The following is a 23,321-nucleotide window of genomic DNA, read 5'->3' on the forward strand; positions in this document are numbered from 1 at the left end:
TAAAGGTCTGTTTGGAAATTTCAAACATTGCAGGCAAGTTCCATTTACCCCTCTTAAACTGAGCTGAACAAACACATGAATGTCTTCATCTTGGTGAGTGTGTATGTGCTCACCAGGGTTCAGTCCAGTGGTGGCATTAGTGGTCACACATGCACAGAGAGAGAGAGAGAGAGAGAGAGAGAGAGAGAGAGAGAGAGAGAGAGAGAGAGAGAGAGAGAGAGAGAGAGAGAGAGAGAGAGAGAGAGAGAGAGAGAGAGAGAGAGAGAGAGAGAAGGGATTAATGTTCACACTAAAACATCACCCCAACTGGCCTTACATGTCTAGTTGATAAGCAAATAGACCTCTGATATATTTTCTCTGGAAAACTAATTCATGATGTAATCAGAAATGAAAAGAAGGCCTGGTGGTTATGCTGGGCTGTGATACAGCTGGATTAAACCCGGCCCAAGATTTGGAGCTGAGTTTAAGATGCTTAACATCATGACACAGTCAGAGGTCTAACACACACCACTTTCCCTTGGATAACCCACACACACACACTTGGAGATACAGTAGTTGAAGCTGGAATGGGGGCATTTTTCATATGGCATTGTTTTAAGAGAAATATAATCAAGAAACACACTGGCTCTTCTAACACCCATTTTGGGCTACAAGCAGAAAGAAGAACGGAATAGATCGCTCATATTAAAGGGACACAGATTTCAGCTCTATCGGAGAAAGAGCCCAGAGCTGCTGGTCTACAGGTTCTGCTCAGGCTTACAGGATATAGAAACCCAGTCTGTTCAACAGCGGATTGCACAGGCAAAAAAAAAAAAAAAAAAAAAAAAATCAATTGGCACAAGCTGATAATGATTAATTTAAGAGAAGGAAATTCCTCTGACAAAAATATAACATTTACAAGGTACAATAAATATGTAAAAATAGAAATCACATAATAAGAATAAAATAATTCAATTATAATCTTAAAGGTGATGAAATCATGACACGTAGAAATGGAATGTATTCAGAAGTGAAGAAAGTAGAATGAAGATCCATTCCCTCCTAACCACTAGGGGGCAAACATTGGTTTTAATAGGCATTGGACCTACAGCTCCTATTTCACGGACCTAAGCTCCACCCCCTTTAAAGTGATTCATTCAGTAACCTCAAAACAGTAAAATGCATACATGTGGACGTGAAAGTGCGTTTTTGAGTTCTGGCCTGGTATTTGGAGCTGACACATTGCTCAACAGTGAACCTCACTCCGAAATACACAATTAACTTAGCTTTGAGGACTTATCTTAGCATGTGCCATTACCACGGATAATTCACCTTCAAGGAAAAACTGAAGAGAGATGGTCGCCCGCTTTTTTTTTGTTTTTTTTTGGCATCAAGTAAGAATTTCCACTTTTCACCAGTACATTTCTTATCTATAATCCAACTGTAAACTGATCCCCGTTTCAACAAAGAGTAACATTGAAAACTGTGACAGTGCGTTTAGTACGATTTTTCACATGTACATGTACAAAGTTGTCGGGCACCGTGGGATATCCCAGAACTCCATGTGGTTGAACAAACAGCAAGTTGTTGAAAGGCATCTTTTATACCCATAGGGTCAGTGCCCTCAGTGCAGCATCTTAGAGAGAGCTCACATTTAGGGATCTCGAACAGCAACATATCACAAAACTCTAAACTATGATCTGGGATTGTGATCACACCTGTTAACCGATCACAAAAGGGGCCAACTATCTGCTAACAAAGTAACCAGAGAGCATGTTGACGAAGGAAAAGGGTATTTATAGGACTTTTTTGGGGGGGGGGGGGCGGGGGGATCATGCAAGAGAGCCAATAAATAATGAACCAGGGTCGGTACATTCTGCAGCAGTTGAGCGCTACAGACAACATCTCCAGCGACACATTTATCCCGGTATGGTTCAATATGAGAGTATGGCAGTAGGGCAGGGCAGAAAACGTTGTGAAAACAGTTCACGTGGAATCGTTCTGGGATGAGACGCTTTGAGAGAAGTGAAAGGACATGACAGAAAAGGTGGAAAGAGGACTGCTGGATCAAGGCCTGGTCTGAGCAGTTTATGGTGGTTCCATTGTCATGTTTCATTTAAACAGGCAGGAGGAAGGGTAGCGACCCTGGAAGATGCGAGGGTCCCATCAGGAGTCTTAACCCAAAGCTGTCCGTGCCCATCAGTAGCGCTCCATCAGATGCTTATAGGAGAGGGGTGTGACAGCAGCCATCTGTGGTGTACACACACAAAAAAAAAAAACACACAAACCTGTTTAGCACATATGTAAAAAAAAAAAAAAAAAGTATTTAACAGGTGAAGAGGATAGATCTTATTAAAGTCTGAATAGCAACAATGTGTCGATCTCTTATTTGATTGATTTATCAAATATAACCAACCCAAACACATAAACCCAGACAATTCTGTACACAATAGCAACCCTAAATCAATTCAAACTGATCTGCACCAATGAACCATCCTAATCACAGGAGGATCTGGTTGTCAGGAATGATTCGCTCACATTATTAGTCCAAATAAAACGCGGATTTGAATCCTGGTTTATGGAATGTCCTGGATTTAAAACAAGTCCTCTACGTCTCAGATGCTGTCAATTACCACAGACATTAAACTGGCAATGCACTGCTGGCAAAATGGGCTTTTAATTAAACTTGACTGTGAAATCAGTGCTACATGACAAGCAAAAGTAGAGTAAAAGGGCTGTGGCATTCTCTTTTGCAGAAAAACTTTCATACCTATAATTCACGTTTGATTTTGCATTTACAAATGCATTAGCAACTACCTATGGAAGTCTATAATTAACATTTATATCTTCCATACAAAATGTGTTATTTGTCCTATAAAGTGACCAAAATTGTTCAACGAATTGTCAGATGAATTTTTGGTAATGCATTACTGGCGTAATTCCTTTGGATGGATTTGTCGGTAAACGTAGATGCTATCCAAGATCAATTTGTGTTGAACCCAGAACATTCCTTAGATCATATTGAGCACTTTACCTGTCTGTGTAAGTTGAAGTTTCCTCTGACAGCTGAGAAGAACAGAAGAGCAAGTTTAATGCTGGTGAGTACTTCCTATCTACAGCCTCACCAATAACTTATTACAACCATCACACATTGACCCCAAAAGCTTCAGGCACAGGCGAACATGCAAAACACCCGTATCAGCATGCAAAATGCGAAGCATTAATGCAGGGGAACAATCACTGGAACCAAAATAATGTCCCACAAAGGTTAGACAGCCAACTTCGATAGTCACAAAAAAATACAAATAAAAAGAATCCAAACTACAAACTACCACACCACACAAAATACCCAACACAACAAAAGACACAATAAGACCAACATGACACTGCGGTTTCATTTCAATGTATTAAAGTATTGCACAAAACAACCACACTCATGTTGTCATTCACACACATATAAATGATGTTAACCAGAACAACACGACAGAAAACTGGTTTAGTCAGTTAATACGGACCCAATCACAGGTTACTTAAGGAGCACATGCAAGGCATAATGAGGGGCGGAGCTTCCCCAGGCAGGCTGAAAGGATCATTTAATATTCATTCTTTTTTTTCCCCTTCTGCTTGTTTATTTTTTTATTCCTTACAGCCAACAGTACTGCACTGCGGTCTATTATTGTAGTAGCGTCACTACAATATGAAAATACTACAGGGTCATATGTCCTGTAACTCTTGATCCTTTTTAATATAAAATGCAACAGCAGTATTCTCAAAAGTAAAAATCCCATTAAAAACCTCCATAGAGAAAATATTACTTGCTTCATTGCAAAATTCCTGGTAAAGTAAGACACTAGCTATACACAATCCTGAACCAAACCCAAATCAGAGAAGTCTGTTAGGAAATGGGAACAGGGCTGTTATTCTTTCAGGGATTGTAGAGGCTAGCAAAGTAATGCAAGCTATCTACCTAGCTTTTTTATACTAGTTGGTATGGGATTTTTGTTGTGTTAAAGCATAAAAGACATTAGTGATTTATCTGAGAAGAAAACACGGTTACACTTTATTTTAAGGTGTCTTTGTTACACTGTAATTGTACTGTTAAGTACCGAGTAATAATAATTAACTACATGTACTCACTATAGGGTTAGGATTTGGTTTAAGGTTAGTTGCATGTAATTACGCATAATTTATAGTTATTACTATAGTAACTACATGTAACATATGTAACAATGACACTAAAATAAAGTGCTACCGAAAACAAATTAGTCGCAAAGATTAATTTCTCTGTCTTTTTCACATTTTCAAATACTTTTTGCATCAAATGTTGTAATTGTCAATCTCAGAGCTGGATGGTTTAGTTCAAGAAATTTTAAATCTCTAAGGTGCAGAATTTTAAAATCTCTATGGAGAAAATCAATGGGGATATACATGTGGAACACAAAGCGGGCAGTCACTGTTGAGTTGTAGCGTGTTCTTTTTCTTAAATAAGTCAAAGACTAAATGTCTTTTCAGCCAACCGATGTGAGTTCATCCTAAGGTAGGGAGAATTTCCACAGCAGAATTCGGAGGAAATTAAAAGCATCCCACAGAGGGGGCCCGACTAAACCCAAGGGGAGGAACTGCACCGACTACGAGGCAAATCCCTTGTGGATGACTAGGGTCAGGCACTCAATTGGGGCTCTGATTGTAAAAGTCTGGGGTCTTGTACCTGTTCATTTGACAGAATTGGACTCGTCTGAAAAGGTTCTCATGAGCAGGGGTCTGGCTGAAGACTGAGAGGAATGGCTGCCCCCAACATTCGACTGACCCGGCTTTTTCTGAAAGGGGGTGGTGAAAGACACTTGAACACGATGGATCGGACACACACATACCCACTCAAACACACAACTGCGGTACAGTAAATCCTTTAAAAATAAGACAAAACATGGTGAAGGATGTTTATAATGATGAGATTTCATATTTGAGGGCACAATAACGTGTTTAGAGTTTCCATACAGATTAACTTTCATGGAAGAATTCATAATGGCCATTTTTCTAACATAATCCCTCATCCCTTTTGTGACCCACACAAAAGTCAGCTAACACTCAAACAAACTCACAATATAAACCCACAAAGAGATGGGTTCCGATTCCAGTTCCTTAATGATTCAGTTAGCAATTATTATTTTTATATCTACTTTTAAAGTAGTGCTAAATAATTGATCCTAACTTCCCTACTGTATAAAAATGTGGGTCAGTGAGATTTTGTTTTTCAAAAAAAATACTTATTAAAGTGACTAAAGACATTTATAATGTTAGAACAGATTTGTATTTAAAATAAATACTGTTCTTTTGAACGTTGTATTAATCAAAAAACGTACTATAGCTTCCACCAAAATATTAAGCTCCACAAGTCTTTTCAACATTGATAATAACAAATGTTTCTTGAGCAGCTTATCAGCATATTAGAATGATTTCTGAAGGATCATGTGACACTGAAGACTGGAATAATAATGCTGAAAATTTAACCAATCAAAGGAATACACATTACAAACAGTTATTTAAAATTGTAATATAATTTCACAGTATAACTGTTACTGTATTTTTCAATATATGCAGCCTTGGTGAGCATAAGAGACTTCTTAAAAAAACATTTAAACATTCTTACAGACCCCAAAACTTTTGAACGGGAGTGTATATTATACCACATATTATATATTTAATACAATATTTGGGTAACATTCTAATTGGAACCCATAGAGGCATTGTAGACCAATGAGACTCATTTGAGCGTCACTTTGACTAATTCAAGAACCGGTGTTGCCCTTGGACCCCGAATCCATTCTATTGTACTGTATTTAGCACCTAATTTCAAATTGTAAAAATAGAATAAAAAAAGAAAGAATAATTGCGTATTGTGTAAAAATTGCACACACACACACACACACACACACACACATATATATCTATATATATATATATATATATATATATATATATATATAAATAAATAAATAATCGAATATCACATTCTTATTTTAAAAATGGTCAAAGTTAAAAATGCCCCTTTCTTCTCTGTTCTTTTGACTTTTAAAAGAAAAATTGTATTTTGCGATCACCAACACTAACAAGACAAACACTCTCTCGCACACATACACAAGATCTCACTTTGAATCAAGCAGCCCAAATGCACCCATAAAGTCACAGTGGTTTGGGTGGGGAGTGGAGTAGGCTGGGCCGAGCACGCATGCAGGAAACCCTGTATGTTTGTGTGCTGCATTCTCCTGGCTGGGCATGCAGAGACAGCAGGCACCTGGAACAGGCAGCTGAAGGAATCCACATCATACCCTGCAGCCCTTACAGACGCACACTGAGGACCACCCAACACTGCGGCTCAGCTTTTGGGGACAATTCTTGCACAACGCCTCAAGACAAACACCCACTCAAAAAACTGCCACCACGTACACCGTTTGACTGACAATCCAAACCCAGAACCCGTGACAAACACATTTGAGCTAGCGAAGAACACCTTACAAAGAGGGAGCAGAGACAAACGGGTGGAGAGACGGCAGGCAGGACACTGAAGATACAGACAGGCAACCCAAAGGAGGAGGGACAGTGAGACAAAAAGCAGAAGAGGAGCAGGCAGAGAGACCTCAGTCACTCCAGGAAAAGCTGTGAGTGCTAGCAGTCTGCGACAGCATGAAGATAGTGGATGTCCCAGAGGAAGGAAGACGTCGTTTCATCTATGGCACAGCACATAGGTGGGCAAGAGACCAAAGAGGACAGGAAAATTAAAAGAAGATCATGGGTAAGAAAGGGTGGGAGTAAAGTTATGGGAGTAGAGATAGAGAAACAAGAGAAATGTGGCAGATTAACGCAATTAAATATGCAAGTGAAAAGCTCCAGTAACTAGAACCCTGACTATGTGCTGTTTGATTCATCAGAAAGTTGACCAGCTCAGCATGAATAAGTATCTATAAAACAGACTAACTCTGCTGGTGGAAATTGATTGCCACATAAATACATTTATGGTCTGTAGAATAGAATATTAAACTATCAGGAATTTTAATAAATGTTTTTAAAAATCATACACTACCATTCAAAAGTCTGGGGTTAGTAAGATTTGTTTTAATGTTTTCGAAAGAAGTCTCTTATGCTCAGCAAGGCAGCAATTATTTGATCAAAAATACAGTAAAAACAGCAATATTGTGAAATTAAAACATTGCTTTTTTTAATTTTAATATGTTTTAAAATGTAATTTATTTCTGTAATCTCAAAGTTGATTTTTCAGCGTCATTACTCCAGTCTTCAGTCACATGATCCTTCTGAAATCATTCTAATATGATGATTTGCTGCTAAAGAAGCATTTCTTATTGTTATTAACAACAGTTGTGCTGCCTAATATTTTTGTGGAAACGGTGATATATATTTTTTTCAGGATTATTTGATGAACAGTAAGACATTTTTAAAAAATCTTTTTTAACATTATACATGCATCTAAAAAAAGTATTAACTTCTTTCAAAAAAATGTACTGACCCCAAACTTTTGAATGGTAGTGTAGATTCTGAATTGATGAGCTGAGCTGCAATTGTATTTGTAGTAAAATGCAAATAAACACACCTGTTCTATATTAATGAGCATAGTTGTTTAATTTTCATTAATTTTCAATAACAGCTGATAATGTGACTAAGTTCAGCAGAGCTTGACTTTAAGCCAGCACCACTGCTCATTTGCATAATGTCTGAACTGCAAATACTTTTCACAGCATTTTCAACAAGTTGCAGTCATTCATAAAAAATTGCTTTACAATGAATTAATAGAGTGTAATAGAGTAATTATGTTTTTTCTTATTCATGTTTTCAGTCTTTCTAGACACCTGTAATACAAATTTACACACAATGTATTGTTTCACATTTTACAAGTTACATTGGTCAGTAAAGACCATGTTTCTCATCTAATGGAGTTCATTAGGCTATAATTATAAAACCATTATTAAAGTTGACAATTGAATAAATGACATCACATTGACATCAATGGCACTCCCCAATTTCTCCCCATTAGCCATTTTAATTGACATGTGGCATTCTTGGAAGGGAAGCAACACCTACCTGTGAGGAAGCAGGGGGCAGATTAGCACCGTATGCTCATCTCTGGCCTGAAAGGCTGCTTAACTAGTGTCACAAACATTAGCGACTCCCTACAGCGGGTGCTCACTTCCTTTAAATAATTCAAATCACTGGAGGGGTCCAATTATTGTTTATAGATTCTAACTGTGGTACATGTTAGCTGGTTGGGTAGCCACTGACAGCAGCACCGAGTGATGCAAGTATTTTTGTCAGTATTTAAGTCAGAGTGATACATGGGACAAAAAGCTACAGGAGAGTAGGAGAGGACATCGAAGAAGAGTGATAGTAACAATTAGACTGATTGACTTCCTGTCTGTTTGACCAACCCCAACAATCCAAACTGTTCAGAGCTTTGAAACAAGGCAAGAGTTCTGTTAGGAAAAAAGTCAATGGTGTAATTCATGACAGCCAGGGGAAGTAAGGAAAAGAGACACTTGAGAAGTGACAGTTTAAGAATAATAAAAAAAAAAAAAAGTAAGGTCCTAAAAGGTAAAATAAGGCTGGGGGTACAGGGGATTATTAAATGTGACTGTGTGCCCTAAACAGGTGTGACGTGATAAAGCAACAAATGACACAAACCATCTCTCTACCATGTAAATCAGAGTTTATGTGCTAACCAGCCATGACCACACCAAGCAACAGTGCATTTTGCCTTCCTACACTGGTCCTAAAATCCTGGTCAACATAACTGTGAATTAAACATCAAATATCTACTAATTGGCCATGACTGCGTCACGTCATGCCTGGTTAGGACACGGTGTAAGATGAAAGAAGAACAGAAGAGAAGGTAAATCAGGAAGAATAAGGGAGAATAGGATGGATATGGTCGAAATGAAGAATTGAGGAAGTCAGAGAGGAGTAAAAATGTGAGGGAGAAGTATACCTGTCGTGAATGGGGGCCTCTGGGCTTGCGGAGGACCACCAAAAGGAGCTCTGGCAGAAGACTGAGGAGAATGAGGATGATGATAACCAGCCAGGCAGACACTGAACTTAGCATGTTAGCAAACACAAAGTACAAACGCTGCTGCTTCAAAAACGGCCTAGAAAATGAGAGAGAGAGAGAGAGAGAGAGAGAGAGAGGGAAGGAAAGAGAAAACAAGAGCGTAAGACAAGTTAACTCATGCGATTAAACATAGGTTAATTTATTTAATTTATCTTAACTGATAATTATATTTGCTTCATTCTACAATCAGAGCTGTACAGTGAAGCCGCAGCACAAAAAAAAGTGTGGGCCGCATGTTAATCTGTAGTCTGAATATCAGTAAAGAAATCCACTCTTTAACAATTCAATAATTAAATTCAAGACATTGAAGTTATTTGCATCCTTTTTAACAACAAATATAATATCAGCTTAAAAAGTTCTCTGATGACGTGTGCACAGGCGTGAGGGCTGGATAATTATCCCTCCCCTCCTGCAACCTGTCACTCACATGAGATTTGCAGCAATTAGCAAACGACAACTATCCAATTAATTCCCGATTGACAAAATCAAGCGCGCCCTTAATAGAGAAGAAAGAACTTCGCAGACTTTAACGTTTCCTCACCATATGATGCCTCCCCAGAAGAAACTGAAGAAAACATAGAAGGCCAATGAGCCCCAGATCACAAAATGGTTGATCCACGTCCAGTGCCGCGTGTCTAGAGCCAGCTGGGAGAGGGAACACAGTCAGTCTCTGACAAATGAAGATCTGAGATACTTCTTTTATAGTTTAAGTTTGAGACGAACTAATCAAGCCACCAACCTTCAATGTCACAGTGAAAACAAGGACTGTAAAGACAATTGTTCCATAAGACCAGTTTCCGAAGACCTGTAAAAGGAAGGAGTAAATCAAATGCAGTTCCCGCTTTTTCATTCATACAGTTTTTAAAGTCACCATGAAATCATGGAATATTGCTGTATTATGCATTATTTATCTGCAAACTATTTTTTTATGGTTCAGGTGCCCTTGTAACCGTTAATCAAAATAACTTCCCCTCCCTCTTGTAACATATTTTCTTTTCTCTGCTGAGGTGTTTATTTGCATGAGGGCAGGACAATCTGTCACTCACATCACATGACATCACGGCAATAGCAAACCACAACAAACCAACAAGCCAATCAATTCCCGATAGACAAAATCAAGTCCCACCCAAATTTCTTTTGTTCGAGAAGCCATTTCACCCGGATATAGTAAGTCGCAATAGAGGGGAAAAAAAGACTATTGCGACTCCTGTTTCATGCCCACTTTAAAAAGCAGAACAGCTCTAACCTGCCCATTATCCTGCAGTGCTGGATTGCTGAACAGGAAACGGACACCAAAGAAGAACATGAGACCCTGAAAAATTCCTAATACTGTCCAGTAGAGGAAGGGGCGCCAGCGTAACATGGCATTTTTGGCTATTTCTCTGTAAGAATGATAAAAACACAGCACATCAGCAACAGCATGGTACAAATTAAATAAGCAAAAGAGTTGCAGTGCAGACTGGCACCTGTAGAGGGTGGCATTGTCCAGCAGAACCTCTATGGACATGTGCTGTTCCAGCAGGCTGTAGGCCAGAATGGGCATGGAGGTGAAGCAGATGTTGTACATCGTCAGATAGGCTGCGTCGTATAAGGGCTGGGAAGGGGAGCGAGGGAAAGGACGGGGCACCGGGGAGGTTAATACCACAATGAGGACATCACACATATGCACACAATCTGACTGAGTGGCCACATGCAATGGTCACTTGATATATATATATATATATATATGCAAAAACACATGCTGGAAAATGTGATGTCAAGATCCATTAGACCAATTACAGGAAATCACAGCTGAGAATTGGTTAAGAGCTGTTTCTAATCTTTTTTTATATTTTCATTTTTTTATCGATTGCAGAAGTGACAGGACAATACTACAGGAGAAAGAAGGAAAAAGATGGGTCACAACTGATATACATATAAATATCAGTTCAAAGAAGGGCAGAGAGAAATGCAGAGCAAAGACGCAAAGTCAAGAGCAGAGGCAGAGGAGAGGGACCTGCTGGGACGTAGTCTTCTAACAGGCCCTTTATTTGCACATACCTGCTGAGAGTATCCACAGAAAAACTGGTAAAGGAACTGAGGTAATATGAAGCAAAGATTCTAAGGGAGAGAAGAGAAAAAAGGTTTAAAAGAGTCACTAAAATAACTACCTTTATATTTATAGATTGAAACATGGGCCACTGGATGCCAGAAGTACCTTATAAAAGAAGTACTGAACAAGATGAGCAATGCGCACATAGTAGAGATGCCCATGAGCCAGCAAAAGCTTCTTTAAGTGCTTGAGTTTAGGGATGGCATAATCACTGTTCCTCACAGCTTGACGACCCTCCTTACCTTTAACACCTGAACACACAATAGAACAAACTAAGAAATAAAAAAAATAAAATAAAAAAAAGGCTAAGGAAGATATGTACACTTATAATAATGTACACTACCATTCAAAAGTTTAGAGTCGGTAGGATTTGTTTACGTTTTTGGAAGAAGTCTCTTATACTAACAAAAGCTGCATTTATTTGATCAAAAAATAATAATAGTACAACAATTTAAAATAACTGTTTTCTATTTGAATATATTTTAAAATAATTTATCCCTGTGATGGAAAAGCTGAATTTTCAGCATCATTACTCCAGTCTTCATTGTCCCATGATCCTTCAAAATGCATTCTAATATGGTGATTTATTGCTCAAGAAACAGTTATTATTATTTTCCAAATTGAAAAAAGTTGTGCTGCTTTATATTTTTGTGGAAACTGTGATACATTTTTTTTAGGATTCTTTGATGAATAGAAAGTTCAAAAGAAGAGCATTTATTTGACATGCAAATCTTCTGTCTTGCTGAATACAAGTATTCTTTCAAAGTATTTCTTAAAAAAGAAAAAGAAAAAGAAAAAAAGAAACTGAGCTCAAACAGTAGTTTACATGCATGCCCAATGAGATCTCACCAATGCCCACATGTGCCTCAAGAATCATGCTAACATCATTGGCCCCATCGCCAATGGAGAGAGTGATTGGGGAGCCTTTGGAGTTCTTCACCATCTTCACGATCTAAAGTGAGTAAAAGAGAATTTTAGCCAACTAATTCATAAAGTATAAGTGCATATTATTATAGGCACCATAAAGAGACGCCAAAGTGTCAGCCTGCAGGTGTGACCTGAGCTTTCTGCAGGGGTGCCATGCGGCAGCAGAGCACGGCAGTGCTGTTCTGGCAGATCTGCAGAAAGAGGCTCCTGTACAGGCTGGCATCTGCATCACGGGGTGGGTTCATCAACAACGTCAGCGTAGCACCATCTATGATGAAGCCGTACTCCTGATTTGCTGTAGACCAACTCCTGTGGTACAAAAACGACAGTAAATTAGAGGTCATTAAATAAACCCATAATAAAGTTCTGGCCGATACGATAAGCCTATAATTATGTTCATGTTATGACTGATACTAAAACTCTATACAATTTTGTCTAAATAAATAAAAAATAAAACGTCAAAATTCAAAACAATTGTCTTAAATGCTACAAGTGAATTTAGGCATCATAACTTTACAAGTTAGTTCGTTCAATACCATATTTGTTATTACATTTATTCATGTTTTTAAACATCAACTTAGATGAGCGTTAGGTGACACGTAGTCAAAAATGTAAAAATAGGGAAAATGGGTTTATATTCAATATTGACAGGTATATTCAATATTAACTGATTTTAATATTGATAAAAAATAAACAAATTAAAACAAAATAAAATAAAACTGTACTTGGTCCTATTATATTTTCCATTCCTAAACTGTACCAAAATTCACTAAAAAGCCAGTAAGAGGTCAAGGGTCTGACCTGGTGACCCCTGCTTTGACAGGTGGGGCATCCTGCACTGCTCTTCTATGGTAGTCCCGTAACAACTCAAGAAGTTTGTCCTCGCGCTTTGTCCTCCCATCCTCCAGTGTCCGCACAGTCAGTTCCAGTAGCTCCGTACCCCTCTGGAACAGGCGACAGGCATAGCAGGTGGACTTGGCAGTCTCCATTTTGTCCCCCGTCAGCACCCAAACTTTTATCCCTGCACCCTGCAAGGCCTCCATGGTCTCCGCTGCCTCTTCCTGAAGTCTGGGACACAAGATGTTAAGATGTTAAGCTATCCAGGGCTTCTCTTTGAGACAAAAACGTGGCATAAATAGCCATTTAGGTCACCAACCGGTCCTCTACAGCGGTCGCTCCAATCAAACTCATGTCCGTCTCCACTTGGTTATAAATGGCCATGAGTTTCTCCTCCCTGTCCTGAAGAGCCAGTCTCGCCTCCCTCAGCCCAGCGTCTGCCACGGCATACTCCTCAGCACTCAGCTGCTTAAAGGCTACACACAGTGTACGGTAACCCTCCTGGTGAGCAAAAACACACAATTAGGCTTTTTCAATATTTAAAAAAGTTAAAGTCAATATGGTCATAACATCCTTGTAAATGAAAGACACTGCATTACATTAACATTCTGTAATCTACTGTACCGTTGCATTTCGCTCAACGTGCAACCGAATCCTGTCCACCTCCTCTGGTTTGACTCTTGGGAAGATGGAGGAATCGGCTCCCTTACAGAAAAGCAGCGTCTCCCCTAAATAAACAGGTGAGAGACATTCAGAGTTACAGATTACAACATAAACTTGCTTCTTACATCATCTGCAAAACTCACAACGCTAAGATGTTCTGTCTGTGGAGTTGCTAAGTGGTTGTAGTGTTCTGAGCACACAGAGACTGTTTGCATAAATTATTCCTTTTTTTTTTTATACCTAACTATTCGTTCTGATGTGATAATATGTAGCATTTTAACTGTGACAGAAAAACCACAGGAAAAAAAGAGAAATAAATTAAAAATTAAAAAAAAGAAACTAATAAAAAAAGAAAATAATTTTTGTGTAGCTATTGGTTGATAAAGGAAAGAAAGAAAATTTCAAGCTGTATTTGGGTTTCGGCTTCAATGTAAACCTATGGCATTTTCCTGCTCAGTCCATCTATTACTGATCGCTAAAAAGGTCACTTCACCTCAAGTCACATGGTTTAAGTTATCATTCATGTCAACAGCAGAAATGGTGCAGGACAAGTTATGCAATTCAAATCTCTAACCCTGCATATGAGCAATAGCAAAAGCCTTAGCAAGCATCACTAATGATCTCTAGCTCACCTGATTTGGTCTGCACGATGACACTCATTCTCCGTCGGACTGGGTCAAAGTTTAGGACATGGAGCAATTTATACCTGAAAAGTTAAATAAATAATACGTAGAAATACGCAAAACTAATAATAATAATACGTAGTTATGTAAATCTTCCTTACAGCTAATTATATATCGCTCCAGGTTTAAAAACATCCATGGGTGTAAGAACTGAAGAAGTATATTAGCAATAATATTGTGTTTGATGAGATGTCAATGATTAGAACTTACTCCTCTATATCATTTTGCCTATTCTTGATCTTCATGCTCTTACTCTCCAAACCAAGAAAGGTGAAGCCATATCTAAACAGAATAAAAGTTATGTCAGTAAGTGCCAGCGATCCCACCATTATCAGCCACAAGAAGAAATAAAAAATGCATATCATGGTCCCACCTCATGGCTCCTTTCACCAGTGCGATCTCATCAGGAGAAGATGCGATGAAACATCTTTCCTCCTCTGGCTGAGGAAACATCCCATCTACACCATCAACTTGGTCCCTAGGAGTTTCCTCCGCTCCGTCCTCCTTGACCTGCACCGTGTGGCAAAGGCACAGGGCCCGCAGAAACAACTCTTCTTTCTCCTAGCAGGCAGAAAAATAACATGCTGCTTATGAACATGCATATTTGTGCATATTAGTGCATGTTTACTTCAATACTTGGAAAAACTTGAAGTACCTTTAAACATGAAAACTAATTGGTAAATAATTGAATAATTTAGCTTCCACCATTGTTTTCATTTCATTTGTTAATATTTATAATAATATATTATTATAATATTATTATACCGTTCAAAAGTTTAGGATCAAACTTGATGAACATGAGAAAAAAAAAAATCTTACTGACGCTTTTTTAACCCAATTTTTTTAACGGTAGTGTTAATGTAATGTAATTAATGTAATGTAACTTTTTAACACTTTAAACCCAAAGAAATAACAATTATATTCGCATAATTAAATTACTAAGCAACCACTGAATGAAATAACACAAAATCATTTTAAAGTAATGCATCTAATGCATCATTTTGATCAACTCTTGTTTCTGAGTAGTCCCTCTAAACCAAGTGTACCACCGGCGGGCACCACCTAGCTACGAAAAAGTTAATAATCATATTTTTCAAAGCTACTGCCTTGATCAGGTATCATTTGAAAAGCTTAGGTATCATTTGAAAGCTTAGAGTCTGAACTTTGATTAACTCCAAAGTAGTGCTGAGTAATTTGCTGATAGATACATAAATAAAATGTTATTTTTTGTATTATGTACTGCAATGTGTTAAAAACATCATACCGCTCAGATAGTCATGAGTCATATGTCATTTGAAAGATCTCACTGGGTAGAATACAAGCAGCATGATTGTTTTGGGCTTTGACAAAACTTTAGATCCATCACTTAGATATAAAGATATTATATTCTGTGTATGTCTGAAAACAACAATTTAAATAATGGCTTCCAGGTGTCAAGGGCTAAACAAAACAGCTTGGTTCCAAACGCTGTAACGTTTGATTACTTTATGCTATCACCACAAAATTGGATCTAGTTGCAGCTCGCATGTAGGGGAACTTCACAAAAAAAAAAAAGAATTGTCCTCCTACCTTATTTCCTTCCTGAGTTATTGCATGTCAAATAAGAAAGATATGTACAATTTCCATTGAGCACACTTTTTTGTCTTTTATCAGCAGTTTCTCAGTATGAGAATGCCCAAATGAAATGAAAATTTATATTTACTAAACGTTTTCTATCAAACGATACCTACCTTTTGACTCTCTTAGCTATAGTTTTGGATAAATGACTCTTTACTTTTGTATATGTCACAACTTGTCACAATATGGTCACAAGGACTTAAAGGGTTAAATAAAGGTAGTTCAATAACATTAGTTCATCAAAATTGGTAGAGAACAGTAAAATTTCACTGGTATTAGTACTGAATGCTAAAATGTTGGTATTGTGACAACCCTAGTATACAGATCATATGCACAACAAACTAACAAGGGCGAGGAGAAAGAGGAAGTGCTCTCAAAAGACCATCCGTTTATGGAGCATATTAGTGTATTATAAAAAGGAGTTAATACACATAACTTAAGTCCTTCAAAGCCTGCCAACACAAACATTTGATGTTTACTGTTTATATCTCACCCTCAGTGGATTCATAATTTAAAAGGTCTGCAGTCAGTTTACATACTGAGGTGAACATATTCAACAACACGGTAAGTGTAAAATCAATCCCATCTGAGGTCCTTTGGGTCTCAGAATGAGTGTAACTCACCAGTCCAGCCTTCTGCTGCAGTTTACTCACAGGCCCGTCAGTCACAGTGAAGCCGTCCAGCTCGTCTCCGTGTCTGTACTGGAAGCCGTCTATACAGCACTCGATGAACTCCATGTTGTTCTGGGTCAGTGTGCCCGTCTTGTCTGTGAATACATATTCCACCTGCAGGGTGCAGACAAATGTTGACCTTACCAACTATAAACCCAGGCAATAAACCACTCCTTTCCAAATTAACAGGGTCCAACGATAAGAACGGACAATTAATTTGTGACAAAACCAGTCTGCTTGCATAAATCAGTTTAACGAAGCATGGCCTGTAATTTAGAGCAATCATCTGCATAACCAGCCAAGGATGATCCATGACCTCACTGCCAATGGAAGAGCCAGGGACAGCTCAGATTATGTTCATGTCATGGTTTACTTTCATTTGGCCGTTCAGACTAAAACACATTTCCATATATATATATGAATGACATGAACATATGAATGCACAAACCAGTCAGTATATGAGTCAGATATGCCAAAGTAATCCTGTGTCTAACCTGGCCAAGTTCCTCATTGAGGTCTGAAGTGTTGACGAGCGCGCCCTCTTGGATCTCCGGGTCAAAGAAGTCTTTATCCCAAGTGATAAAGAAAGAGCCCAGGAATTTTTGCATCTCCACAGTGACGTACATGGACACGGGGATTATAAAGTTGAAAAGGACCATGAAGGAGAGGAAGTCTGTAAACATCTTCAAATACTGAAATAAAGACAGAAAACCTGCATTCAGTCTCTTCAAAGCCCAATATAATGTCTGGAACAGCAAAGAAGCATAAAGCTATTTCCTAATTATGATTTATTAAGTATGATCTGTGTAAGAGCAGACCACAGCCACCAGAGACCAGATTAGCTTGTAATTTATATTAATTGCATCAAGAATGACTGATGATATAGAGGGAGTTGCTAATTGATTCATGCAATCGTGTTCAAATCGGTCAGATGTGAAATCCACAGACTGCTTACCATATTAGTGTCTTTCTCCTTCTGCGTTTTCTGGTTGTACCAGGGCTCATCCTGACCTTCTTTGCTCTGCCATACGTACTTTAGTGTAGTACACACCACAGCTTTACTGATGAGGATACACAGGTACACCAACAGAAAGGCATTGATGGATCTGGAAAAAAGAGGAAAACGTGTTTATGTGTGGTTACATGATGATTAAGTACATATGATATACATCACAATAAGATGCTAAGAATTTCTTTTTCGTATTTCTTTTACTATTTATTTGATTTATTATGTATAGTTGCTGTCAATATTCTTATTATAGGAGATAAATAAATAAACACAATCAATAAATACAATCTCTGCATAAAGATAATAAATATATATTGGTTATATCAACTCTGGAAAACAATCTATTCAGTTAAGTTTTGATTCATATTATCTTGGTTCACGCGATTTGATAATGATTCAAGAATTTTTAACTATAATGTTACAATTAATGTTTAAGATCGGAGACACTATTTTCACATTAACCAAAAAACAGACAGATTAAAAGATCGATCTTAGGATTTACAATCAATATTGGCTCGTTAAAATGAACTCGGCTAATAATCCGAAAATCAATATTTTGAACCTTACTGCACACTGGGGTATAATACTGCTCTCGTCACTCACTTTTCAACAGCTGATCGTTTCTGAGATTTGCCCTGGTAGTTGAGTGCCATCTTTGTCTCCATGCCTGTGTATACTGCGACACCTTTAAAAGAGAAGGCATTGAAGAGTGATTCGGGTGAATATAATTCGTCGACATCAAAAGATTCCTTTAATTAAAAGGTGCCGGAACCTACCATTAATCTTCTTGGTGTTTTTCAACGTAGCACCTTTGAGGAGAAGGTTCTCTGGGCCCAAAGATCTAAATTAAACCATAAAAACAAACAATTAAGTCAATAAAGACACATTCTGGCATCCAATCCCACGTTAAAGTGGCTCCTAATGAGCAGCATTGCTGGAAGTATGTAGGCAAGTTTGGCCAAGCCCGCTCTTGTGAAGGACACGGCATAGAGACTCATAAAAACATTTCAAACGGCCCAGTGACAAATGGAAGAGCGTGCAGGGCTTGAAAATCTGCCAGGCCGGCTTTACTTTAATGCAGCTATGGCGTTACGGGTCGATGGAATAATGATCAGAGGCTAATGCAAAGGGAAAAGACAGAGCTGGAGTGACTATGAGGTACTGTGGGATATAGTGGGCCCATGGGAACAGACCAAAGACAGTCTCACCTTACTGCTGGTTCCTGCTCCGCCTTGTAAATGTGCATTCGGCCCACAAACCTGCAGAAAAGCAAACAAGCTACAGTCAAGCAGGCTTATACATGTTCTCTCAAACACAAACACATGGAAAAAGGTTGAACGATTGCGCAGACGTAACATGAATATAATCAAGAGTACTTGAAAACATTCATCAGCCAAGGGCCACGGCGGCAAATTACTGACGCCATCATGCATGCACATGCATTAGCGTTTATATTGTTTTATATAGACTCCTTCCCCATTATAGAGGCTTGATGATAATATCTGTATTCCAATACAGTACACTATGCAAATAAGCCCTGTACGAAATGAACCATTTACAAGGAAGATGCTCATTGGTGATGACCCAACAGTCTGGCATATTGGCAACAGCCCTTTGAAGGTTTTTTTTTTTAGACTGAATTTTAGCAGGCGACATCTGGTGCTCTAGAAATCAGAAATGCAAATGTTCTTCCACCTAAAGAGGCTATAAAGAGATGTGCTTAGTGATAGGGGGCGCTGGAGTCAAAAAACTGCTATTACAGTTGGACTGCCTCTCTGAACTTGCAGATTGTGTTTGTTTCAAGGTCTGTTTGTTCTTATTACTCAAGCGGAGAGGCCAGATAGTGTTTGACCATTCCATGAACCACACTGTTAGCTGCTGATCTGAAATCAAACATGTTACAAAAGAGGTTTTCTTGCAGTACGCTCACAATGCCTCATGTTTTGGTGGCAGTGAAAGGTTTGTGTTTGTGCTATCAAGGAGTTCGTACTTGTAGAGGTCAGGCTGGGGTTGTTCACACTCAATGGTGGCAGAGAGAGCCTGTAGGTCCTTCTCTGTGTCTGGCACCGTGTAGTGTGTCTGAGGGAAAGACAGGCGAATTAATATTCCAGGTCGCGTTGAACACGCAAATGCACACGGATGGAAGAGGGAGAAAGATGAAGAGCAGAAGAATGATGATGATGATGACGAGGAGATCTGGGCCAGCTATTTAAAGAGTTTGACTAAAGCAAAGTAAACCTCACCAGGTGATTCTTATTTAAAAGAGCAAGGAAATAAAAAAGACACCTTTTTAAAAATAACATCAATAATCATGTCAACACAATCATATTTGTGCCCATGTAGTTACTGAGTAAGAGGTGCAAAAGCTCACTTTATGGTTGGATTCTCCATCCAGGCTGGCTGTGGTGACAAAACAAGTGTCATCTTCTCGAGTGGACTGCAACAGTATCAGGTCACAGGGAAAGATCTCGTCCTCCACCACTTCAACCACATCGCCCACCTGAGCAGAAACACTTCGACATTAACCACACACACAGCACTCAGTCTTAGACACAACCAAAGATCCTGCTTCTTTAACAGGTGGGTTGCAGGTTTGTTCGGATTCAAAATGCAAATAACTAAATAAAAATATAGAATTTTAAGGCAAATAATAAAACACAGCTACATCCACAAGTGTCCCTTGATTTGTACTGGCTATTGTTAGCTGCTTTTCTGGGGGGGTTTTTTATTACAAAAATGACATTTTCCTTATGTCATGTTAATAAGTTTGCATATTCCAGGGCCTTAAAGTTAATAGTATTATTAATTAATCAATTTCAGAAAAAAACATTTACTTATGAATAACAAGTTTAGTACCATACTGGATTGCCACTTGATGTCTAATCAGTGGTAAAAACCATATGGGTGATATTAGGGATATAAAAAAATAAAAGATGAATATTTTTGTTCTTAATATGTAGAAGCAGGGCTAACATTAACTTTTTTGCTCACCAACCAATGTGGCTAATAGTTTTCCAAAGTTCAGCATTTTCACTGGTCCACAATTTTGACATTAGATATTTTTAATATTGTCTCATAATTTGGCAGCCAGTATATTAGGCTATTGTCACTTTAAGACCTGATGCACGGACCCGTTATACTATTTTATATAGCCAATATACTTGTCTTTATGTGCACACACTTTGGGTTTGAGCACAAAATCTGTGGGAATGAGTAAAATTATGCTCAATACGCACAATCCCACGCCGAAATTCAAGCCCTGTAACACCAACAATATTTATCCAGAGCAAATGAAACGAGTGAGTAAAGGGACACGGGTTTGTGTGTCAACTCGCTGTCTGGGAGATTAGAGAGCGAGAACGCGTAACTGGTATTGTGTCTCCTGCGGAAGAGTTTCAGATATTTCAGTATCGATATGTATAGAAAAAACTATTTTTGACAACACTAGATTGCACTTAGTTTTTTAAAAGACTACAATTGAACATGTATATTAAATAAAATTCAGCCAAAGTGGCTAGTACGAGTGACAGCGTTACACACCACCTCTGAAATACACACGCATATGGGCGGGTGTTAATGTCAAGCCTTGTGTAGGAGTATTAATACAGTATGAGAGTGTGAGTAACAAAGTTTAATGTTGCTGAAATAAGTATCTTTTGCTCATCAGGGTTGCATTTATTTGATCAAGACTTTTAAACGGTAATGTATGCTACAAAAAGGGTTACAAAAATCGTCTTTAACAAATAATTAACATCTAGCAAGCTGTATTGACAAACACTTCCAAACGTCTTTGACCCTAAGGGTTTCATAGTGCACAGCGCATTTGTTCCATTCCATATACAGCAAGGAAACACTCCCAGCTGTGAACGCCCCTAGTGGGCATACTTCTTTTCCACATGTGAAGTATGGCAGCGTGCCACACCCTGCTCCCACAGTGCATGTTATATGAGAGACTTGGCAAGAGTGTAGCAACAGAAAGATACCTTGATCCTCTCGCTCTCCTTCTTCACTGACCGCCCGTCCTCTAACACCGTCACCGGGTACTTATTCACCTCGTAGTCTGCTTTGTGCCGCAGCCAGTCCTCATAACCCTGAAGAGAGACCGACAATGTGAGAACGGTATGCTGGTGTGTGTGAAAACAGAAGGTGGTCAAATGAGGACTGAGCCAGTCTAATACATTTCTCACATGCAAAAAATTCGGGCTGCCCCCTAATAGTGACTAAACGTTAGTCGACTAGAAGAGGCTTTATTTTATTAGACGGTTAGTTGCATAAGAAAAAAAAATGGTGCGTCCTTGTGGTAATTACCGTATGTCGGGCAGGAAATCCAAACGTTCGCCTATCATCCGTCGACCTCAAATATGGCTTATCATTTGAAACATGCAAGTAGCAACTTTATATGGCTGCTCGCTCTAAAGTTAACCTAGATAAATGTGCGCTATTATTAGGCGCATATCCAAGTGTTTGTGTGGAGTGTGGAAGTTGAAGTATACTGCGATTACTGCATGACATCGTCGACACGATCACTTGCATCTCTGATAACAGCGGAAACAACTTAAAATACTTTGTCATTTTTGGTCACACAGATAACAGTAATACCTCATTCGAGTTGTGTCTACTTTTGTTTGTGTAAACTCAATATATAAAAATAAAGAAAACAAACAGGATGCCCGGCAAGCTTTATGCGTGCGCTCGAGAGCGGAATTGGATATATAGTACGCCTATATTTATTAAAAGCTCATTGTGGTTCAGTATTCTCCTCAGTATATATTTAAGTATTTTAATTAATATAAACGTGCAATTAGTCGACTAATGGGTTAAATGAACGGCTACTAGTCGACTAGTCAGGGGGCATCCCTACAAAAAATAAAAAAATCACAAATAATGAATCTGGTTTTCACTGCATACAACAGGCCTGTATTAATAATGGAAACTGTGCGAATGAGCTGAGGGAGTCGAGACATTTGAAGTCAAAGTGGGCTGGGGTCACACGGGCCCCCTGGGATCTTATTTCAAAGCCCAATTAAGGCCTGAGCCCCTCTCAGTGTGAGGCCACAGAGATCTGGAAGGAAGTCCACCTTCCATTGTGCTGTTCTAAAAAGCTTGCGGCAGGCCGGTGGAAAAAGTTGATCCTAAAACAATACATCTAAAGCTGTGAGAGGAGGACCCCTGTGTTGTGACAAGCCCCCGGATCATTTGTTTTGTGCGTGCGAGATGGACTTTGGGGTCCGGCTGGGGTCGGCATTATTTAAACAGTGACACACGGCTATAAAACATCAAGTGCTTAAGCGATAGCCAGAGAAAATAGAGGCGGCAGGTGAATAAAAAGAGAGAAAGAAATGAGAAAAGAGTTCGAAAAGGATGAAAGGAGCAGACAGGGGCATAAACAGAACATAATTCAACTAACCTGTTTGATGGCCGTCACTGTGATGACAAAAAACAAAGGTAAACCACTGGTCACGGGGCTGGTTGGGGTATCAACAATCACCTTTAAGAAAGGACACAAATTATTTACATTTACAGAATTTTACTTTGAAGTTTCATTAACATTAATGCATTGCATTAACATTCATAATAGAAATCTATAGGGCAAGATATTTCAGAGAGCAGAAATACGACGCTTACTTTCTTTGTTGCTGCTTATTTCAATTCTCCTGTTCAGAATGCATATTATTTCAGATTTAAACATCCGCTCAGCAGTGGAGCTACCATTCAAGGAGGATAAACGTTT

General features: G+C 38.7%; 1 protein-coding gene across 5 annotated transcripts in view; it reads right to left on the bottom strand.

Moving 5' to 3' along the window:
* Positions 1 to 1,806: 1,806 nt before the first annotated feature.
* Positions 1,807 to 23,321, bottom strand: part of atp11c (ATPase phospholipid transporting 11C) — a 76,761-nt gene continuing 55,246 nt past the window's right edge. The window contains exons 4-31 of one of the 5 annotated variants that reach the window (XM_056233674.1): positions 22,998 to 23,078; positions 21,574 to 21,681; positions 19,962 to 20,090; positions 19,581 to 19,669; positions 18,799 to 18,849; positions 18,367 to 18,431; positions 18,194 to 18,275; positions 17,537 to 17,687; positions 17,076 to 17,273; positions 16,534 to 16,695; positions 14,667 to 14,854; positions 14,504 to 14,575; positions 14,243 to 14,316; positions 13,572 to 13,675; positions 13,267 to 13,448; positions 12,912 to 13,178; positions 12,242 to 12,419; positions 12,033 to 12,135; positions 11,289 to 11,434; positions 11,132 to 11,191; positions 10,558 to 10,685; positions 10,338 to 10,473; positions 9,831 to 9,896; positions 9,633 to 9,736; positions 8,972 to 9,128; positions 4,688 to 4,796; positions 3,014 to 3,045; positions 1,807 to 2,229 (exon numbers count right to left, since the gene is read on the bottom strand). In XM_056233674.1, the coding sequence (XP_056089649.1) occupies positions 4,692 to 4,796; positions 8,972 to 9,128; positions 9,633 to 9,736; positions 9,831 to 9,896; positions 10,338 to 10,473; positions 10,558 to 10,685; positions 11,132 to 11,191; positions 11,289 to 11,434; positions 12,033 to 12,135; positions 12,242 to 12,419; positions 12,912 to 13,178; positions 13,267 to 13,448; positions 13,572 to 13,675; positions 14,243 to 14,316; positions 14,504 to 14,575; positions 14,667 to 14,854; positions 16,534 to 16,695; positions 17,076 to 17,273; positions 17,537 to 17,687; positions 18,194 to 18,275; positions 18,367 to 18,431; positions 18,799 to 18,849; positions 19,581 to 19,669; positions 19,962 to 20,090; positions 21,574 to 21,681; positions 22,998 to 23,078 (3,186 nt within the window). In that variant the 3' untranslated portion in view covers positions 1,807 to 2,229; positions 3,014 to 3,045; positions 4,688 to 4,691. Of the gene's footprint in view, positions 2,230 to 3,013; positions 3,046 to 4,687; positions 4,797 to 6,613; positions 6,705 to 8,971; positions 9,129 to 9,632; positions 9,737 to 9,830; positions 9,897 to 10,337; positions 10,474 to 10,557; positions 10,686 to 11,131; positions 11,192 to 11,288; positions 11,435 to 12,032; positions 12,136 to 12,241; positions 12,420 to 12,911; positions 13,179 to 13,266; positions 13,449 to 13,571; positions 13,676 to 14,242; positions 14,317 to 14,503; positions 14,576 to 14,666; positions 14,855 to 16,533; positions 16,696 to 17,075; positions 17,274 to 17,536; positions 17,688 to 18,193; positions 18,276 to 18,366; positions 18,432 to 18,798; positions 18,850 to 19,580; positions 19,670 to 19,961; positions 20,091 to 21,573; positions 21,682 to 22,997; positions 23,079 to 23,321 lie in introns of those variants that run through there. The other 4 variants (XM_056233675.1, XM_056233677.1, XM_056233676.1 and 1 more) reach the window with 4 other exon arrangements.

Source organism: Rhinichthys klamathensis, unplaced genomic scaffold (genome assembly GCF_029890125.1).
Source record: "Rhinichthys klamathensis goyatoka isolate OS25496 unplaced genomic scaffold, OSU_Roscu_1.1 h1tg000375l_1, whole genome shotgun sequence".
Lineage (NCBI taxonomy): Eukaryota > Metazoa > Chordata > Actinopteri > Cypriniformes > Leuciscidae > Rhinichthys > Rhinichthys klamathensis.